We start from the raw sequence: 20,226 nt of genomic DNA, 5'->3' as shown, positions 1-20,226 counted from the left end.
TACCTACTCAGGAAGGAGGCTGAGATCTGAGGATTGAGGTTCACAGCCAGCCTGAACCGCAAAGTCCATGAGACGAGAAAACCAGAAGCAGCACTGTGTTTCAAAGTGGTAGAGTGCTATCCTTGAGCAAAAGAGCTCAGGGACAACACCCAGGCCCTGAGTTCAAGCCCTATGACTGACTAAAGAGGGAGGGTCTTGAGATTATCATTCTACAGAATGCTGTAAAACAAAGACAGAAAGAAGCAGGGTAAACAGGTCAGAATAATTTTCAGTGGGATTAATGTCAAAAAGGGATTGTTTAGAGGCTTCTGCTCCTCAGAGTTTAATAAGCTCCAACCAAATTAGACCCTGCTTCACAAATGAACACCACAGTTCTGGACAAAAATCTTAATATAGTGCCAGGAGGTTAGCCTAGTGGTAGAGTGCTTGCCTAGCATGCATGAAGACCCGGGTTCAATTCCTTGGTACCACATACATAGAAAAGCTGAAAGTGGTGCTGAGGCTCAAGTGGTAGAGCATTAGTCTTGAGGAAAGCCCCAGGACAGTGCTCAGGCCCTGAGTTCTAGCTCCGGGACTGGCAAAAAAAAAATCTTAATACAGCAATTTCCTGAAAAGATTAGAGGAGTGAATACAAGAAAATGATGGAAGAGAGCTATAATATAGAGAAGGAGTTGTTGGTACAGAAGAGTTAAGTGCTGCTTTTACCAGAGAGTAGGCGCCAGAGTCAGCCCTGGAGGACAGCCGGAAATCCATAAAAACCAACAGGATTTCTGGCCTGAAAAGTTGGAGGAAAGAGTCTCTGGGAAACAGAGAGAAGAGATTCGAGTGCTGTGGAAAAACCTCCCCATGTCTGGCCCCCCTACCCTGGGCATGCCTGAGTCAGCTGCAGGGAGACCAACTCAGTACAAAAAGAACTCAACTAACACTGGAGGGACTATTCAAGAGAGAATTGCCAATTGGAGTCCAACCAAATCCCCTGCCTGATAATACAAAAATATCCACTCTTTTCAGAATAAAAATCAAGGATGGCCGGGAGTTTGGCCTAGTGGTTAAAGTGCTTGCCTAGCATTCACAAAGACCCAGGTTCAATTCCTCAGTACCACAAACATAGAAAAAAGCTGGAAGTGGTGCTGTGACTCAAGTGGTACAGCTCTCACCTTGAGAAAGTCCAAGGACAGAGTTCAGGCCCTGAGCTCAAGCCCAGGACTGGCAAAAAAAAAAAAAAAAAAAAAAAAACAAGGAAAATCATAATCAAACTACTAGAAACCAATGATAAAGACTAGATGTCAAATTACTTAGCACAGTAATCTTTACTCTCTGACTTCCTTCAGATACCTTTGTGATTCTGGTCCATAGCTAGTGAACCACACTCACTGTTTACAAAGCAGATAACAGAGAACCAGAGGCAATCCCTCACCGCTCAGGGAGAGCCACACTTCTCACATCTGTGGAGAGGTCTCCTTGCCAATCAATCCCACCGGAGCTGGGATGACCCAGACAGAGCCCAAGAATAGCAGCAGTATGGGCCACTGCAGTCTAAGCCAGGACCCTCTGTTACATAAATAATCATAAGGAAACTATAAGGAATTGTAACCAGGCACCCGTAAGATAATCCTTCTGCCTCTAAACAGGTGGAGCCTGACAGACTGCAAGCACACAGGTATTGCCTAGTGCCCAGCTATCATGCTTTAGAATCTGAGCTTAAAAGAGGCCCAAACATATCCAGGCGTGGTGGCTCATGCCTGTAATCCTAGCTACTCAGAAGGCTGAGATCAGAGGATCCAGGTTCAAAGCCTGCTGGGGCACTAAAGAACCTGTAACTCTTATCTCCAATTAATCTCTAGAAAACGGGAAGTGGGGCTGTGGCTCCTGAGTAGGGCAGTAGCCTTGAGCTGAAGAGCTCAGGGACAGCGCCCAGACCCACAGTGCAAGCCCCATGACCCACACACACAAAAAGAGCACAAACTGCCAGTACTCTCTCAAATGACATAAGGGATCCTAAGTTGATTCATTTAGCCAGTATGCTGACTTCAAATCATCTTCCCTACATACTGGACTCTACTAGACTGCCTGGGAACCATCTGGTTGCTAATTATATAAAGACCTGTTAACCGTAGCATAATGAATAGGTTATGTCTGCTTATAGACATAATCATGGCATTTTCCTACAGGAGACTGGCCTGCTTCTCGATTCTGAATATCTGCCTACCCCAAGAGGTCACCAATTTTCAGCTGTTCACTAAACACTAGTCTCCCTTAAGTAGAAAGCATAGCAAAGCATTTGCAGAACAAAATGAGACCTTCTAGTTTGAAACCGTCCTCTTTCTTTCAAATAACCAGAGGGTTAGGAACTTGGCCTTAGTGGCAGTGTTTGCCTAGCATGCATGAAGCCCCAATATCTCAATATCACATACACAGAAACAGCCAGAAGTGGTGCTGTGGGCTCAAGTGGTAGAGGAACAAAAAGAAGCTTAGGGACAGTGCCTAGGACCTGAGTTGAAGCCCCAGGATTGGCAAAAACAAAAGAAAACTAGAAAAGGACTGTACTCCTAATAAGGAAAGCTTTTCAGCTGGAGCGTGGCTCACACTTGTAATCCTAGCTACTCAGGAGGCTGAGATCTGAGGATCAAGGTTCAAAGCCTGGGCACAAAAGGACTGGCTCACGGGTAGGACGGTAACCTTGAGCTGAAGAGCTCACAGCCCAGGGGTAGGGTGGTAGCCTTGAGCTAAAGAGCTCAGGGCCACCGCCCAGGCCAAGGTTCAAGCCCCATGACCCACAAAAATAAATAAATGCAAGGAAAGCTTTTCAGGGTGGCTCCCTATTTGTTCTTGGCATTTCTAATGGGCATTTTGTTATTGCAGGGGGCTGATCATCAGTCTGAAAACCACTTATTTCCTTCCAGAGTTAATTAAAGAAACAATTCTTTCTGCCTGTTCTGTGATGCATTTCAGCCATTGTTCCCAGAAGAGCACAAATTCAGGAAAAACAGAAAGCAAAGGCACTGACTGCAGAATGCCACATACCTTCTGCAAGGCAAGCACTTTCTGAAAAAAAAAAAAAATCAGATACTCAAAGTTGTACGTTGAAAATGAAGCGTGAGTTATTCAAGGAAAAGCCTCTTGACAAAACAATCTCTTCATTTATTGAAGTTTGTTTTATTTATTATTTATTGCCATGCCTGGAGCTTGAGCTCAGGGCCTGAGCACTGTCCTTGGGCTTTTTCAAGGCTAGCATTCTACCACTTCAGATACAGCACCACTTCTAGCTTTTTCTATGTGTATGGGGTGCTGAGGAATCGAACCCAGGTCTTTGTGCATGCTAGGCAAGCACTCTTACCATTAGGCCAAACTCCCAGCCCAGAAGTTTTATTAATTTGCAAGATAAACTCTGAGATTAAAAGCTCTTAAAACCCTTCAGTTTTGAAAAGCCTCAGGTGATGAATTCTAATAAAATATACAATAGTTGAGACTACTAATGTCACTGCAATGTGTGCAGTGACAGCTACGGGTCAAGGATTCATAGAGTGCTGGACACCAAAGCCTATATCGGTGAAGTTAGTTACTACTGTCCATAACACAGCTGACTGTCTCCTATGAAAGTAAGAAGTGGGGCCGGGAGTTTGGCCTAGTGATAAGAGTGCTTGCCTAGCATTCACAAAGATCCAGGTTCAATTCCTTGGTACCACATACATAGAAAAAAAAAAAAGCTGGAAGTGGTGCTGAGGCTCAAGTGGTAGAGCTCTAGCCTTGAGAAAGTCCAAGGACAGTGCTCAGGCCCTGAGCTCAAGCCCAGGACTGGGAAAAAAAAAAAAAAAAGTAAGTAAAAAGTAATAAAGGACAAAATAATCCTTGAGCTTCTTTATAATACCTACATATACATACTCTCTCTTTAACACTGAGGTCAAAGAAGCTAATTAACTTACCTAAGCTCAAAAAATGACTACTTAATCCTAGGTTTGCTATCACTCCAAAACAGGTTTTCTATTACACCATGCTACTACTGCTTAGAAAATACTTCAAATTACTTATCCAAAGAAGTAACTTAATTGGACCAGAGCAGCATCCCTTTCCAGACAAACCATACCTAAAATTAATTTTTACCACACGCAGTGGCTCACTTGTAATCCTAGCTACTCCAAGGAGGCTGAGATTTGAGAACTGTCTGAAGCCAGCCCTGGCAGGAAAGTCTGAGACTCTTATCTTCAATTAGTCACCAAGAAGTCAGAAGTAGAGCCATGACTCAAGTGGTAGAGCACCAGCCTTGAGCTTAAAAGCTCAGGGCCAGCACCCAGGCCCCGAGTCCAAGCCCCAGTATCAACCTCTAAAAAAGGGAGTTATGGGGCCCCTAATTTTCTTCCCTTTTTTTCTATTTTTTTTTAATCATCATTTTTTTTTCTTGGCCAGTCCTGGGCTTGAGCTCAGGGCCTGAGCACTGTCCTTGGACTTTCTCAAGGCTAGAGCTTTACCACTTGAGCCTCAGCACCACTTTTGGCTTTTCTCTATGTATGTGGTACTGAGGAATTGAACCCAGGTCTTTGTGCATGCTAGGCAAGCACTCTACCATTAGGCCAAACACCCGGCACTTTTCTTCCCCTTTTTTAGCCAGTTCTGGGGCTTGAGCCACGGCGCCCAGCTAAAACCCTAATTTTCTTAAGAAACATTCTAGTAACACATGGCCCATCAGACCATTTATCATCCTTTGAAAAATACCATTCTCTCTATCTACTTTGTACTGTAAGACCTGCTCTGAGCCCTCAAATTTAAGAGGCATAGCATGCGTCAGTGTTCTGGATTGCAGGCCCTCAGGTACAGTTCTCCATCCTCCATACTCACCTAGTACTTTTCCTATAAACAGCATCTGACCATGGGCGATGGAATAAAAAATGGAAAAGAACCTGGGAGCAAGGCAAGGTGGCCCACGCCTGTAATCTTAGCTACTCAGGAAGCTGAGATCTGAGGATCACAGTTAAAAGCCAGCCCAGGCACTAAAGTCTGTGAAACTCTTATCTCCAATTAACCAGTAGAAAACCTGAAGTGGCACTGTGGCTCAAGGGGTCGAGTGGTAGCCTTGAGTTAAAGAGCTCAAGGACAACACCCACGCCCAGAGTTGAGGTCTTATGACTGATTGAAAAAAAAAAAAAAGGGCCGGGAATTTGGCCTAGTGGTAGAGTGCTTGCCTAGCATGCACGAAGACCGGGGTTTGATTCCACATACATAGGAAAAAGCTAGAAGTGGTGCTGTGGCTCAAGTGGTAGAGGTCTAGCCTTGGAAAGGCTCAAGGACAAAGCTCAGGCCCTGAGCCCAAGCCCAGGACTGGCAAAAAAAAAAAAAAAAAAAAGAACCTGGGCTGGGAATGTAGCTTAGTGGTAGTGCTTGCTTAGCACCATATAAACAAAAATAAAGTTTAAAAAAGAAAAAGAACCTAGAAGACACCTAGAAAAGGAGGCTCCAGACTTTCAACTCCCAAATATCAAACCCAACTATAGTCTTCCTGAGACTTCTATAGTATCCCAGAAAATGATACAAGTACCATAAACTCCTTTCTCCCCGCCCCGTCCTGGGGCTTGAACTCAGGGCCTGGGTACTGTCCTCGGTCACTTTTTTTGCTCAAGGCTAGTGCTCTGCCACTTTAGTCACAGCTTTTTTTGAGTATGTGGTCCTGTGGAATCAAACCCAGGGCTTCATGCATGCTAGGCGAGCACTCTACAACTTGTTTAAGCTCCTGGCCCACTCCATGCTCCTTTGGAGTGACTAAAACCCATGTGAAACTTCTGCAATCAGACACATAGATAGAGCTCTGCTTCTCCATTACGCATTGTGGCCTTAGGAAAATAAATTCACATACTTCACATGGTATCAATTACTGTGGCTAGATCCTCAGCCCTTCCACCACAAAAAGCCTTTTCTTCCTTGTTACCATTGCTGAGAAGGAAGCTGTCCCTGGGATATCAGACTGGGCTGTGAGCCTTCACCTGTCCACTATGGGAGAATCAGAAAGCAAACAGCAAGCAGTGATACAACCGACCAGGTCTTTCATGGGAAAGAAACCTGTGCAGGTTTTAAAAAAAAAAAAAAACCTGGAAAAACAACAACAAGAATAAAAACAGGGTACTAGCACATACAAGGCCCTGGGTTCAATCTCACACTGCAAGGATGAGGCGATATCGTATTTATTTCTTTCTGTCTTCTAAAATTTAGGATAGCTAAAGGAAATTAGAAAGTGACATCCCATCAGAGTGACATTCCATGTGATGCAGTAAAACAAACTGTGCATCTCTCCATTACCATGATGGGGACGCCGATGTCCGGCCACAGAAGGTCCTCGGATGGCAACTTGGGGGAATTCCACACCACCACCACCTTGTTCAGGTAAGGGAGGCCATTAAGCCTCTCCAGGGAGTTCATCAGCACTTCCTCCCGCTCGTAAGTCAGCATCACCGCCGTGAACTGCTCTCGGGGCACGTTGCCTCCAAGTGCAGCCTGAAACTCCTTACCAGAGCCCCCAGCTCCGCCACCAATAGGCCGAAATCCAGTCCCGGAGCCTAAGAACTTGGCTTCAGAGGGCAGCACAGGGTCAAAGGGCGTGTGGGGGAACAGATAGAAAGGCCCAGGGGCGGCGTTCCAGCTGCGGGCCAGGTCAGTAACAGTCAGGGTGAAGTTCCGGAGGTATCTGGGTGAGGCATAGGGCGGCTCCGTTTCCACAGGCCCCAGGTCCAGGTCCCCGTTGTCAGCCATGTTGGGGTCAGTCCCCGCGGCCTTGCCTGAACGATGGGGGATCTCAGCTGCTAGCTCTTCCCGGATGGGAGCAGCTGGGATCTGGAGGCGAGTCCTAATCATGGCCAGCACGGTGTTAAAAATACTGTCGGAGGTGGAGAAGTAAGTCTCCCAGAGAAAGCGGCCCTGCCGCCTCATAGCCAGTAAGTCACTGTCTGAGAGGCTTCGCAGCAGGAAGTGGACCTCGGTCACCCGCGGCTTGGGCACCACGAGGGCCGCCTCGTTCCACTGCAGCATCTCCTGGTACGGGAGCTGGGCCTGCTCTCCCAGCACCACGGGGACGGCACCGACTTCCAGGGCTTCGAAGAGCCGCGTGGCACACCCAGATGAGATGAGCAAGCGGGGGTCCCCGGGGGTGATGATGAGGGCAAAGGTAGAAAGCTTCAGTAAGTCCAGGCGGTCTTCCCGCTCCCCACACAGGGCCCACTCCGTGGGCAGGCTGGACCTGGGCTGGTTTTTACAGGTAAATTCCACCAGGACCTGATCTAACTTGCTATCCTGTACAGCCTTTAGGGTGGCGATGATCCGATCGTCATAGTCGGCTGGAGGGTCACCCTCTATTTCTTCTTCAAAGAAGCGAGCCTCCTGAAGGCTGGATCGCAGGGATTCAATCTTCTCGCCCTGGAAGGTGAAAAGGTATTTCCGCTTAGCTGGCACCTGTGGTGGGATCCCCATGAAGTTGGGCTCTGACATGGCATAGACCAGTGGTGACACAACCAAGTCAAAGCCAGGTCTATACTGGGCAGCATAGAAAGTGGACTGGGCCACCATGGCCCGGCCTGTACTGACATTATACAGTACGTTCTGTGTGTCTGACTTCCGGGACAGACTGATGATGACGTGGTTATGTCCATCTGTCCGCCAGTGTGGGAGAGAAAACAAATGTTTCTCAAGGTCAGCAGGCCGCATCACTAAGGGCTCCTGCATTTCTCCTACCAATACTACGTAGAGGCAAGCAATGTCTGCGTTCTCTGTAACATACACATTGGCTCGCGCTGTGGCCTGAAAAGCCTGCTTGACCAAGGGGTCCAGACAGCTCCCAAAGGCAAACTGGTCACTGTCATAAACGTACACAGGAAAACCAGAGGTGAGAGGGCAACGAGAATAATCAAAACAATTGTGCAGCCGGCAACCCCGCGCGCCCTTTGGGGGAGGAAAGCCAACATCGTCTTTCTCGGGGAGCAACCGGATGGGCAGAGAAAGCTTGGGCTGATTCTGGGCCATCAGCTCCTTGTAGGAATGCTCGGTCTGGCTAATGACGTTCTTGAGCTGCAGCAGGTCCTGCTTGGCGTTCTCAATGCTCTTCTTGCAGGCCTCTATCTTCAGGTTTAGCTTGGCAATCTCACTGTTGAGCTCCTGCCGCTTGGCTTCCAGTTGTAAGAGTTCCTCACTCACAGACTCTCGGATACGACACAGGTCCAGCACATGCTTGACCTCACACAGCTCATTACCAGCTCTCGGGCCAAAAATCCGCTGGCCGGCCTGGTCGGCCTCATCCAGGGTAGTGAGGTAGTAGTGAGCCACGAGCGGGAAGAACACCAGGATAATGACAAGCAGCAGGCTGAGCCATGTGAGCCGGATCCGGCTGGACCAACGCAGCATGCAGGTCTGACCTCCGTTTCCCACTCCCCCACTCCGCAGCATGGTACACCCCGTCATGGGTGCCCCGGGACTCCCGCCCTGTGGTCACACCAGGTCACTCGCCATACCCAAGTTTCTGTTGAACAAAACTGAGCCTCTTTTTATGCGTGCGCGTCCAGAAATGTCCACGCATTCCCTACACAAGGCACCAAAGGACACGTAAGTTTCATTTTCCTTGGCTTTGAGTGAAATGGTTCCTGACCCTATTCTGGCATACATTAAGTCTTGGCTTTTGGCCAGAGATCACATCCTTAGTCTTCAGCAAACAGAAAACGATGCCACGTCGTCGAGCTGGAAAGGAGGCTTCTGTGGATGAAGCCCAGGAACCATGCTCTGGGATCACAGAGACCATTTCAGCTGCCATAGCTTTTGCTGCTTGGTTTTGCTGACCAAACAATACGCATAGTTTCTCGTCAAGTTATACAGTAGCTGGCAGTCAGAAATGCCAGCCTCTTGTCCATCTCACTGCCACCAGTCAGGCCTGCAAAAGAGAGAGAATCATGTCAGTCTTCCGGGATCATCTTCAACCTCCACTTCTCCCCAGTACACGTCTAGAAAATGCTTAAGCCTTCTAAAAGAACAGGGGCTGGAACACAGGTGTACATCTCAAAGAACTGTTAAGTGCAGAATTGTGATTTTTGTCTATACAGGTATATTACTTGTGATGAGAAATGGACCCAGATACACATCCTAAACACCTTCAGCTTACCACGCACCACCGAGCCTCTTCCTATTAAATGATGACCAACTGTCAAGGTTGTCTGTAGGATAATTTATCCTCCAAGACCTGGCATCCTCATTGGGTGAAGAGAAATACTATCCTTTCCAGCCAGGATAGCAGTATGCATGTGCCTCGTATGAGAAATTCCTTTCAAACCACTGAACAAAAACTGACTGTGAGACATCTGTCCAATTTAGAGTTGAAGAGAACACTTTGATCTTCTCCCAGTCATGGATGCAGCTTTCCAAAACAAAGGTGTTTTCCATTTTGCTGCTATTTGTCTTCCATTAGCAGACATCATATGCTCCCTCTAAAACAGAACCAGCAAACTGGTCTTCAAAAAGAACTGCACACTTAGAAATGATAAACATTACTTCAGGGACAGGCCTGCCGTCAGCCTTATGTCTCCGTGTCCTCACTGTCTACAATGGAGACGAGCACATGGAAGCAACAATACATTTCTATAAAATAAATAAATAAAACCCAGAGGATGTGAGGGCATCGCAGAGTTACTAGTCATACTCCCACCAAACTTTACAATCAATCACAGACTACAAAAGCTTTCCACTGATTTATTTATTTGGTCATGGGGCTTGAACTCAGGGCCTGGGCAGACCCTGGCTTTTTTCTTTTCTTTCTTCTGAGGGCTAGTACTCAACCACTTGGAGTCACAGTGCCATTTCTAGATTTTCTGATATAGTTAACTGGAGATGAATCTTATAGACGTCCTTCCCGGATTGGCTTTTAATCTCAATCCTCAGATCTCAGCCCCCTAAGTAGCTGACGAGGCAGGAGCCACCAGCACCCAGCCTACTTTAACTTTAAATCAACATGTCTAGATATCCTATCGTGCTGTGCACCAAAGAACATTCTTGATTTCTCTCATCCACATTAAAAAGAAAAATTTCACAGCCACGTGTGGCACATGCCAATAATGCCAGCAACTCAGGACTCTGAGGTCGCGCCCAGCTAGTCTAGGCTACATGGTAAGAATCTGTCTCAAAAACATTAAAAACGGAAAGATCGTTTTCACACCACCACAAGCAGATGGACCCACAGGCTTTGATCTAGCTCATTGGTCTCTATACTGCTAGGTTTTAGTTCTGGTGGCTGTTTTACATATCCAGAAGTCCTATAAATTTTTTTGGGGAGGGGGCAAAGAGGGGTTTGGACTCAGGGCTTCACACTTACGAGGCAGCTGCTCCTCTCCTTGAGTCACACTTCCAACGCTTTGCTACTCTGGTTATTTCTGAGATAGTCTCACTTTTTGTTAGGTCCACTATCCTATTTATGCTTTTCCTGTACCTTAAATGACAAGTACACAACCACAGAGAGTGTTCTATTGAGATTGCATAGGTGTTCATTTTTCTTTGATTATGTAGTAAATACTCGAGTGAGATCACTTTAAAGATCTCTCTTTCGGGAGGAGGGATTTTGAGTTGAAAGTCAATTTGGTTGATTCATAAAATCTAGTTTATGTTGGGAGAACTGTGGTAGTTTGTTTTTCAAAGAACTGGTCCATCTTGCTTTGACAGACAGGTGTTCACAGTCCTCCCTTTCTTTTCCCTTTTTTTTTGTTTGTCTGTCAGTCATGGGGCATGAACTCTGAGTCTGGGCACTGTCCCTGAGGTCTTCAGTTCAAGGCTACTGCTCTACTCCTTAAGCCACAGCTCCACTTCCTGTTTTCTAGAGATAAGTCTCCAGGCTTTGTAGTGCCGGGCTGGCTTTGAACCTCTACTCTTGAGTAGCTAGGATTATAGGCTTGAGCCACTGTGCCCAGCTCTAGTTTTTGTTTTTGAGATAGGGACTCACCACACAGCCCAACTGGCCTGTGACTTGAAATCTTTCTACCTCAGCTCCCAAGTCTGAGATCACAGACATGTACCTCACACACAGACACACAGATTCCGCCTGCTCTTCTCTGATGTAAGCATTCCATGAACAAATTGTTCCTTATAAATGCTTTCACCAGGGCTGGGAATGTGGCTTAGTGGTAGAGTGCTTGCCTAGCATATATGATGCCCTGAGTACCACAATTCCTCAGTACCACGTAAACAGAAAAAGCCAGAAGTGGCGCTGTGACTTAAGTGGTAGAGTGCTAGCCTTGAGACTCAGGGACAGAGCCCAGGCACTGAGTTCAAGCTCAAGGACTGGCCCCCCCCCCCCAAAAAAAAAAAAGCTTTTCACTGTATCCCACAAATGTTTTAATTAACATATTGTTATTATAGAGGTGATGTACAGATGTACAGAAGAATTACAATTACTCAAGTCAGATAATTAGTACATTTCTTTTCATAATGTCTTTTGTTTTGTTCCCTCACGCTCTCCCAGTCCCTCCCCACTTACAAATTATGTAGTTCACTTTCATCCCTATCTAGTCCACAAATGTTTTTACCTATAATTTATTTAGTCTTCACAATGAGCCTCCCTATAGCAGGATACTGGTGGCTCATGCTGGAGTCCTAGCTATTCAGTAGGCTGAGATCTGAAGATTAAAGTTCAAAGCCATTCTGGGCAGAAAACCTCCAAGTGATTCTTTATCTCCATTTCACCAGCAAGTGAAGGTATGGTTCAAGTGGTAGAGCATCTGCCTTCAGCAAAAAAGGCAAGAGAAGGCCCAAAGTTCAAGTCCCAGTTCCAGCACAAAGCAAAACACAACCTAATCATAGGTAGAATTTTTTCAACATCTCTTTACAAAGGAGGAAACTGTCTCAGAGAAACTACAACACTCCTAAATTCTCAAAGTAAAGCTCAATCCTGAACCCTGTAGTCTGTAGTCTAGCCATAAGTCCACAATGGCTTTCAGGCCTCTTCCTAGCTCTGAATTCTTTTTGTCTTACAATGTACCATTTTCCTTGAGTCAAAGCAACAGAGGCTCCAAATTTCAAGCTTGATTGGGAGTAAAAAGTAAACTAAAACTCTTCAGCTAGTGTCATTTATTTAGTGACCTAGAACGTGTGATATTCAACACGGGATTTCAAACAGGTAAGAAAAATGGTCTCCATTATAAAAGTAATCTGGCTGGAGAGATATTAGTTACTTAAATAAAACTAATGAGCAGTTGGTTAGGTTTTGAATCCTCTGACACTAAATTGAGTACAGTGGGATTTTGGAGAATTGAGAAATCTTTTGTAGACTTTTGAAACATGTGGAACACCCTCCTCCCTCCCAAATTGATGTAGGTCAGCAGTAGAGAATAGGAATGACATTCCTGCAGTCTAGCAGGTGTGCCCAGGAGTGAGTGGGAGCTGTCTGTAAGTAGTTGTTTAGGCCACAGCCACAGAAGCCCTTTAAATTAGTTAAAGACAGTTCAGTGCAGCAATCAGTGAAGCTGTTAAAAGTAATAGTTCAGGGGTTTGATTTTGTTTTTAAATCCTAATACAAAACATTTCCTGATTTTCTTATTAGGCACAGTCATAACAAACAATCTATGGATACCAGGGAGTACACAGTTTAAGGAATCAGGAAGTGTGTTAAATAGCACTAAAACAAACGCCTATCAGTTAAGATTCTGCTTTCCTTCTTCTATTGTTTAAGCAAATAAAAGGCACTATCCCAGGAAACTCATTAGAGATAAAACTTCCAAAGAACAGATTGTAGCCATTCGCAAGATCTGGGAGGTCAAAGCATGTTTTTCAGAGCACTGCCACCTGGATACCTTCTATATAACCACATCAGAAACTGAAAACCAAAGATATAACAAACCAAACCAGGGTCCAGATTACAGTGCCCTCAAAAGAGTGAGGGGACTGAAAGGAAAAAACCTGTTGGCAGGCTCCAGAGCTGATTTATAAGATTATAGAGGGGCTTACAAATGCTGCTACCAGCAGCCAAGTTACAAAATGCACTAAAGAAATTCATCAATAAGTAGTTTTCCTTGGACACATAGTTTTGTTTTGTTTTTTCTTTTTCTTTTTCTTTTTTTTTTTTTTTTTTGCCAGTCCTGGGCTAGAGCTCTACTACTTGAGCCACAGCACCACTTCTGGCTTTTTTTCTATGTACGTGGTACCAAGGAACTGAACCCTGGTCTTCATGCATGCTAGGCAAGCACTCTATGCCTAGGCCAAACTCCGGCCCTTGGACACATAGATTTTAACTCCTATCACCTGCTCTGTCACCAATGACTTGATCCCAGACACCTTATCTCTCAGGAAATATTATGTTTGAACTTGAAGGTGTCTGTTTAATAATGTTGCACAAATCTAATTTCTATTGTTTCACTAGTCACTCTTCAACTAAGAATACAAATCAAGCTGGGCATGGTGGCTTACACCTGTAATCCTACCTACTCAGAAAGCTAACAAACCGAATTTTTTTTTTTTTTTTTTTGCCAGTCCAGGGCTTGAGCTCAGGGCCTGAGCACTGTCCTTGGACTTTCTCAAGGTTAGAGCTCTACCACTTGAGCCTCAGCACCATTTCTGGCTTTTTTCTATGTATGTGGTACCGAGGAATCGAACCTGGGTATTCATGCATGCTAGGCAAACACTCTACCACTAGGCCAAACTCCCAGCCCACAAACCGAATTTTTAAACAAGTTCCAGATGGATTCAAGACTTAACTGTAACATATACACTACATAAGGAAAACATGCACTTATCTCAAGGTACGTATAACCACTTTTCTAGACACCCGCAAAAATAGCACTCTCTAAAGTTCAACAAAAGCTGGATGCAATGGCTCACGCCTGTAACCCTAGCTACTCAGGAGGCTGAGATCTTAGGATCACGGTTCAAAGCCAGCCCAGGCATAAAACTCTTATCTCCAACTAACCACTATAAAACCGGAAGTGGCACTGTGGCTCAAGAGGTAGGGCAGTAATATTGAGCTAAAGAGCTCAGGGACAACACCCAGGCCAGAGTTCAAGCCCCACAACCAATCCCCCCCTCCCCCAAAAAAATTTTCAATAGATCCAGTGGCTGATGCCTGGCATCCTAGCTACTCAGGAGGCTGTAAGGATCATGGTTCAAAGCTATCCCTGGCAGGGAAGTCCATGAGACACACATCTTCAGTTAACCAAAAAAAAAAAAGACAATTCTGTGGTTCAAGGGCTAAATCTCTAGCCCTGAGCAAAATGAAGCTCAAGGACAGAACCCAGGTCCTGAGTCCAAGTCTTAGCAGCAGCACGCGCACACACATGCACACACATGCACACACACACGCGCGCGCGCGCGCGCACACACACACACACACACAGAGTTCAATTTATCTGACTACTTGAGTCGAAGTGCACTTATGAGGGAAGAAGTTAGAAATGGCGCTATGGATCAAGTGGCAGAGCACTAGCCTTGAGCAAAAAGTGTCAAAAGACAGTTCTCAAGCCCTGGGTTAAGCAGGACTGGCAACAACAAAAAGAAAAGACCATAGAAAGCATTTGTAATCTGCCTAAATAAAAGAAGCAAAAGTAGGCTGAAGGTGTGGCTTAAGTATATATATATATATAGCACCTGCCTAGCAAATCTGATACCCTAAGTTCAACCCCAGTATTAAAGAAAGATACAGAAACAGGAGGTTTATCTTTGTTATTGTTGTTCTCAATGTACTATGTGAAGCTACTTCTTTTTTCTTCTTTTCCCCTTACGGTTCATCTCATGTTGTTACTGTATCTGGCTTTGGTACCTGGTATACTGTATAAACGTTTATTGGTGTATTTGAAAAGGGAAAAACAAGATGAATGGAACGGGGTGGAGGGAGGGAAAGAAATAAAGAAAGAAATCAATGTAATTGGCCAAATGATACGGAGAGGACAATAAATTAAACAAAATGGGGCTTAATAATAAAAACATGTCTACATGTTTAACTTTCCTAGCAATCAAATAAATTACATTTCAAACAAGCTACAGTGATATTTTCTATTTGTAAGTTAACAAAGAATTGCAAATGACACTATCTATGTTTGGCAGGAGTCAAGGTAACTGCTCCCACTGGGACTGAAAATTAGTACCCCTTCCTGGAGCAGAATTTGGCATTAAGTCCTAAAAGCACAGAAAGTGAGCCTGTCTATCCCTTGACCCTAAAATTCTACTTCCAAAAAATCACTCCAAGAATCATGAGGGTGAAAAAATTAGTGTATTTTACTGCTTATTCTAAAATATTAAAATAAAGTTGATAATTAGGCTGGCAGCAACAATGTGGCAGGTACTTTTACACTGAGTTCCTGAGAACAACTAAAAAGTAATGACATCTGTATCAAAAGCAAAACTTTCACTGGGTGCTGGTGGCTCACATCTGTAATCCTAACTACTCAGAGGGCTGAGATCTGAAGATCACGGTTCAAAGTCAACCCCAACAGAAAAGTATGTAAAAAATTCTTTTCTCCACTGAAACTATAAAAAAAAAACAAAACAAAACAGAAGTGAAGCTGTGGCTCAAGTGGTAGGATGATGCTTTGAACAAAAGAGCTCATGGATAGCACCCAGGCCCAGAGTTCAAGCCCCAGATGGGCACCAAAATAAATAAATAAATAAAATATTCCATGGCTTCTAAATGAACCAAGTTTTGTTTATAAAGATTAAACCATGTGGGCCAGGAGTTTGGCCTAGTGGTGGAGCGCTTACCTAGCATGCACAAAGACCCAGGTTCAATTCCCTGGTATCACATACATAGAAAAATCAGAAATGGTGCTGTGGCTCAAGTGGTAGGGCACTATCCTTGAGGAAAGCCCAAGGATAGTGTTCAGGCCCTGAGTTCAAGCCCCGGGACTGGCAAAAAAAAAAGAATTCAACTACTCAGTATTTATAAAATATACAATATATAACACATAAATTAAATATCCAAAAATAGCAAAATATAAATAAAAAGGAATTAAATATAAAGTATGATCAAGAAATAAGTACACTGGGCCGGGAGTTTGGCCTAGTGGTTAAAGTGCTTGCCTAGCATGCATGAAGACCCGGGTTCGATTCCTCGGTACCACATACATAGAAAAAAGCCAGAAGCGGTGCTGAGGCTCAAGTGGTAGAGCTCTAGCCTTGAGAAAGTCCAAGGACAGTGCTCAGGCTCTGAGCTCAAGCCCAGGACTGGCAAAAAAAAAAAAAAAAAAAAAAAGAAATAAGTATACTGAATAATAGTATACTTGCTGACTGTATACCCTAAACAGAGGCATTATACACGGGTGGGGGTGGCCAGGGACTTAAAACTGTGTGTGCCAATGGCTCACAACTGTAATCCCTGCTTCTCAGGAAGCTGAGACTGGAAGATCACAGTTCAAACCCAGCCAGGACAGAAAATCACAAATATGGACATCATAAGCTTTTCAATAATTTTAAATAAAACAGGAAAGTGTTCACAATATAATGTTAGGTGAAAATATGTATAACATTAGGAATCAAAACCATATAACCAATCTGATAGATATAAAATGTATAAAATGTACATGTATATATTTTGCATTAGAAAAGCAAAAACCAATAGTGATACTCATAAATTACAGGATTACATGGCATTTTAAATTTTTTCTTTTTCTTTTTTTTTTTTTTTTTTTGCCAGTTCTGGGCTTGAGCTCAGGGCCTAAGCACTGTCCTTGGGTTTTCTCAAGACTAGAGCTCTACCATTTGAGCCTCAGCATCAATCACTTCTGGCTTTTTCTTCTATGTATGTGGTACGGAGGAATCAAACCCGGGCCTTCGTGCATGCTAGACAAGCACTCTACCACAAGGCCCTATTTTTAATTTTTTTCATGTTTTTTTTCTCTCCCTCCTAAAAATGAGCATATAATTTTGATGTGGGGCAGGGCACAGTGTAGGAGTAAGTTGTAATGAGGTCTCCAGATAGATTTTGCTAACATTTCCCTGGAACTGTCAACTTAGTATTCAAGTGCCTAGAGAAAGGGAAAACAAGCTAAGGCTTCTTTCCTTAAGAAAATATGACTTCTACTTCATGTTGTGGGGGGCACAACACTGATGGCTTTATCATACCTGAGATGCAAAATCTGAAATACGAGCTTGCTAAATGAGACGATCTTTTTCTTTTTCTCCTCTCTCTCCCCCTCTTCTCTCTCTCTACCAGTCCGGGGCTTTCTCAAGGCTAGGGCTCTACCCCTTGAGCCACAGCACCACTTCCAGCTTGTTCTGTGTATGTGGTACTGAGGAATCGGACCCAGGTCTTCATGCATGCTAGCTAAGCCCTCTACCGCTAGGCTCAAGTGATGGGTTCAAGCCCCAGGACTGGCAAAAAGAAAAGAAACATGTTAACACTTGGCCTATTTCCCAGTGACTTTAAAAATCAAAATCTATGTAGGGCACAGTGGCTCATGCTTGTAATCCTACCTACTCAGGGGGCTGAGATCTGAGGATCAAGGTTCAAAGCCAGCCTGGGTATCTGGCTGAGTCTAATCTCCAGTTAACCTCAGGAAAAATGGGAAGTGAGGCTTGGCTCAAGGGTAGGGTGGTAGCCTTGAGCACAAAAGCTCAAGGACAACTCCCAGGCCCAATGGTAGGGCAATAGCCTTGAGCTGAAGAGCTCAGGGTCAGCACCCAGGGCAGAATTCAAGCCCCATAACCCATAAAAAAAAAAAAATCAAAATCTACACTGGGTACAATGGCTCACGCCAGTAATCCTAGCTACTCCGGAGGCTGAGATCTGAGGATCGCAGTTCAAAGCCAGCCAGGGCACTAAAGAACCTGAGACGCTTATCTTCAATTAACTACTAGAAAACAGGAATTGGGGCTGTGGCTCAAGGGGTAGGGTGGAAGCCTTGAGCTGAAGAACTCAGGGACAGCACCCAGGCCTAGAGTTCACGCCCCATGACCAGCCCCAAAAAAATAAAAATCAAAAATCAAAATCTACGTGAAAAAAAATATGACAGCGGAGAACTTAAAATAGTCATTTAAGATAAGACATTGTAATTTCCAGTCATCTCTCCATGCTGAGGGCACATTCCCAAACTTTTTTTTTCCTTTTTATTGCTCCCTGAAAGTATCAAGTATCTGTTGAAATGCCATTTAAAAGGAACACTAATAAAGAGGGTTTAACTGATGACAAGGTAAGAGTATAGAAAAAACTGTGAACACCACGCATAACTGAAATATGAACAGTCTAAAATGTATTAGATCAGGCACAAGAAGTAATATGCCAAAGTAATGGCATGTACATGAAGGGTTACACTGTAGGGCAAACAGTGGAAAGCATTCCTCAGTTTCACTGGAACAGAGTCATTCAGTTGTGATTGATATGTAGGTCTTAGCGCAAATGTTAGGTTGTGCTACATTTTATCTGCATGCTGCTTTCACTCTAATAGACTCTACAGTTCATCTTCCTATGGTTCCATTTCCATCTGCAGGATTTTAATGGATCGTTTGGATGCCTCTGAGCAATATCCCACACAGTGCATTATAGTTAGTGAATCTCTTTCTTCCTCTTATACTTGAGAGATTGCAGATTTTGAAATCTTGCTTCTCTTCCACCTATTGATACCATCCAAAATACCTGGAATGAACACGTGACTGGCACAGGAGAAAAAGATCACGCCTACTTACAGTGTGACCACTGCTCACTCTCCTCCTGAGTTCTCAATTCTACTGCCTGAGCTTTGCTTCCTTTCTATCAAATAGCTGGCCTAGGAACACAGGTTTCGAACGAAACCAATACCAAAAATTAGGAAAAACCAAAATGGAGATCTATTAACTCATAGAAATATATTAACTAACTAATATTGTGGATCAAACCTGGTTTCCAGTGGAAATTAGTAAGCAATTTGGGGACTTGATGAAAGAAAGGTCCTGGGTTGTGGTGGTCCTTGCTTTGCTCTGAAGTGCCTGCACACGGACAAGTCTTACCAAGAGGGGATCTGGAGCCATCTTCATTTTCTCCTAGTGTTTGATTACTTGTTACACAAAACCTTCTCCAGAAGCCTCGCGTCACCAGGAACCCTGCCCCAGCCTTTCCTGCCAACACTCTAGCCAGGCACTCTCTCCTGCACAGACTTTCCCTGGGGACTTTAAATCACCCTTGGGGTTTCCCCTTTCTCCAAACTTGTTCACGCCGTCCTTCCACTCAGAAGTGACATGCTCAGGCCTGGTCACTAAGGGACTCTAACCACATACTTAACAACAGGTGTGCCCCCTTAGAGGAGAAGCCACCAGGCTTCTCCTCCAGAAGGCCTCGGCTAGCTTCCCTCCCACTCAGGAGAACTGAACTCCACAGACTCCCCACGGCCAAAAAGGCATCGCCGCAGAATGGAAACTCGTCCTTCATACCAAGTTGAGGGAACATGTCTGTCTTCCATCAGGAAACATCCCCAAGTCCCCCGGCTAGAGACAGCAGCGAGGGACTCCCTCTTCCCGGGGCTGTGGACGCTGAGCACCTCCGCCCCGCCCCGGGCCCCGGAGCGCGGCGGACCTGACAGCCTGAGCCGGACGCGGGGTGCCTGCCTGCAACCCGCCGCGTCCCGAGCCACTCAAAACACGGGGCGCCAGGGCTTCCAAAGTACCGCTGCCTCAATCAGGGGGAAAAAGACACGCGACGACTGCCTGTGCAGCGACGACGAGGGGCGCGCGCGGCCCGCGCCTCCCCTCCCGCACTTGGAGAGCCGGAGGACCCGACGTGGGGCAGCCCCGGGCTCCTCACAAGGGAGCGCGCCGCGGGGGCCCAATGGACCCGAATGGACCCAGCGTCAACCTGCCGGGAGCCGGGGCGTCGGGGCAGGGGCGCGGGGGCGAGCGCCGGCCATGCCCGGCCTCCGGCCCGGGACCCGCACCCACCGCGTGGGCCCCGCGCCGGGACCCCGGGCAGGAAGCGGCCCGAGGCGGGCGGCGCGCGCGGGCGGCGGGGCTGCGCCCCGGTCCGCAGACGGTCCGGGCGGCGGGGGCCCGGGGCTCGAGCCGCAGACCGGGCCGTGCGGGGCCGGGAGGCGGGGCCCGAGCTCCGGAGAGCCCCAGCCTCCCCGCCAGCCTCCTCCCGCCGCCCGGGCCGCCCCGCCAGCATCCTCCCCGCTCCGCGGCCGCCCGGCCCCCGCGCGGCCCCCACGTCCCGGCTCCCCGCCCGGCCCGAGCGGCCTCCTACCCGCTTCCAGCTCCGGGACGAGCCGCCGCCGCCGCCGCCTGCGCGAAACTCGGCTTCCCAGAAGCCCGCTGTGGCCGCCGGCCGCGCGACGC

At 46.0% G+C, this 20,226-nt stretch overlaps 1 protein-coding gene across 3 annotated transcripts in view; it reads right to left on the bottom strand.

Annotated features, from left to right (window-relative positions):
* Extl3 (exostosin like glycosyltransferase 3) overlaps nt 1-20,226 on the bottom strand; it is a 68,421-nt gene that overhangs the window by 12,657 nt on the left and 35,538 nt on the right. The window contains exons 1-2 of one of the 3 annotated variants that reach the window (XM_090353670.1): nt 20,135-20,166; nt 6,286-8,896 (exon numbers count right to left, since the gene is read on the bottom strand). In XM_090353670.1, the coding sequence (XP_090209796.1) occupies nt 6,286-8,433 (2,148 nt within the window). In that variant the 5' untranslated portion in view covers nt 8,434-8,896; nt 20,135-20,166. Of the gene's footprint in view, nt 1-6,285; nt 8,897-19,329; nt 19,354-20,134; nt 20,167-20,226 lie in introns of those variants that run through there. The other 2 variants (XM_090353671.1, XM_090353669.1) reach the window with 2 other exon arrangements.

Source organism: Megascapheus bottae, chromosome 20, assembly GCF_031878675.1.
Source record: "Megascapheus bottae isolate mThoBot1 chromosome 20, mThoBot2.hap1, whole genome shotgun sequence".
Lineage (NCBI taxonomy): Eukaryota > Metazoa > Chordata > Mammalia > Rodentia > Geomyidae > Megascapheus > Megascapheus bottae.
Note: the sequence above shows the minus strand (reverse complement) of the source record. Positions and strands in the feature narration are given on the sequence as shown.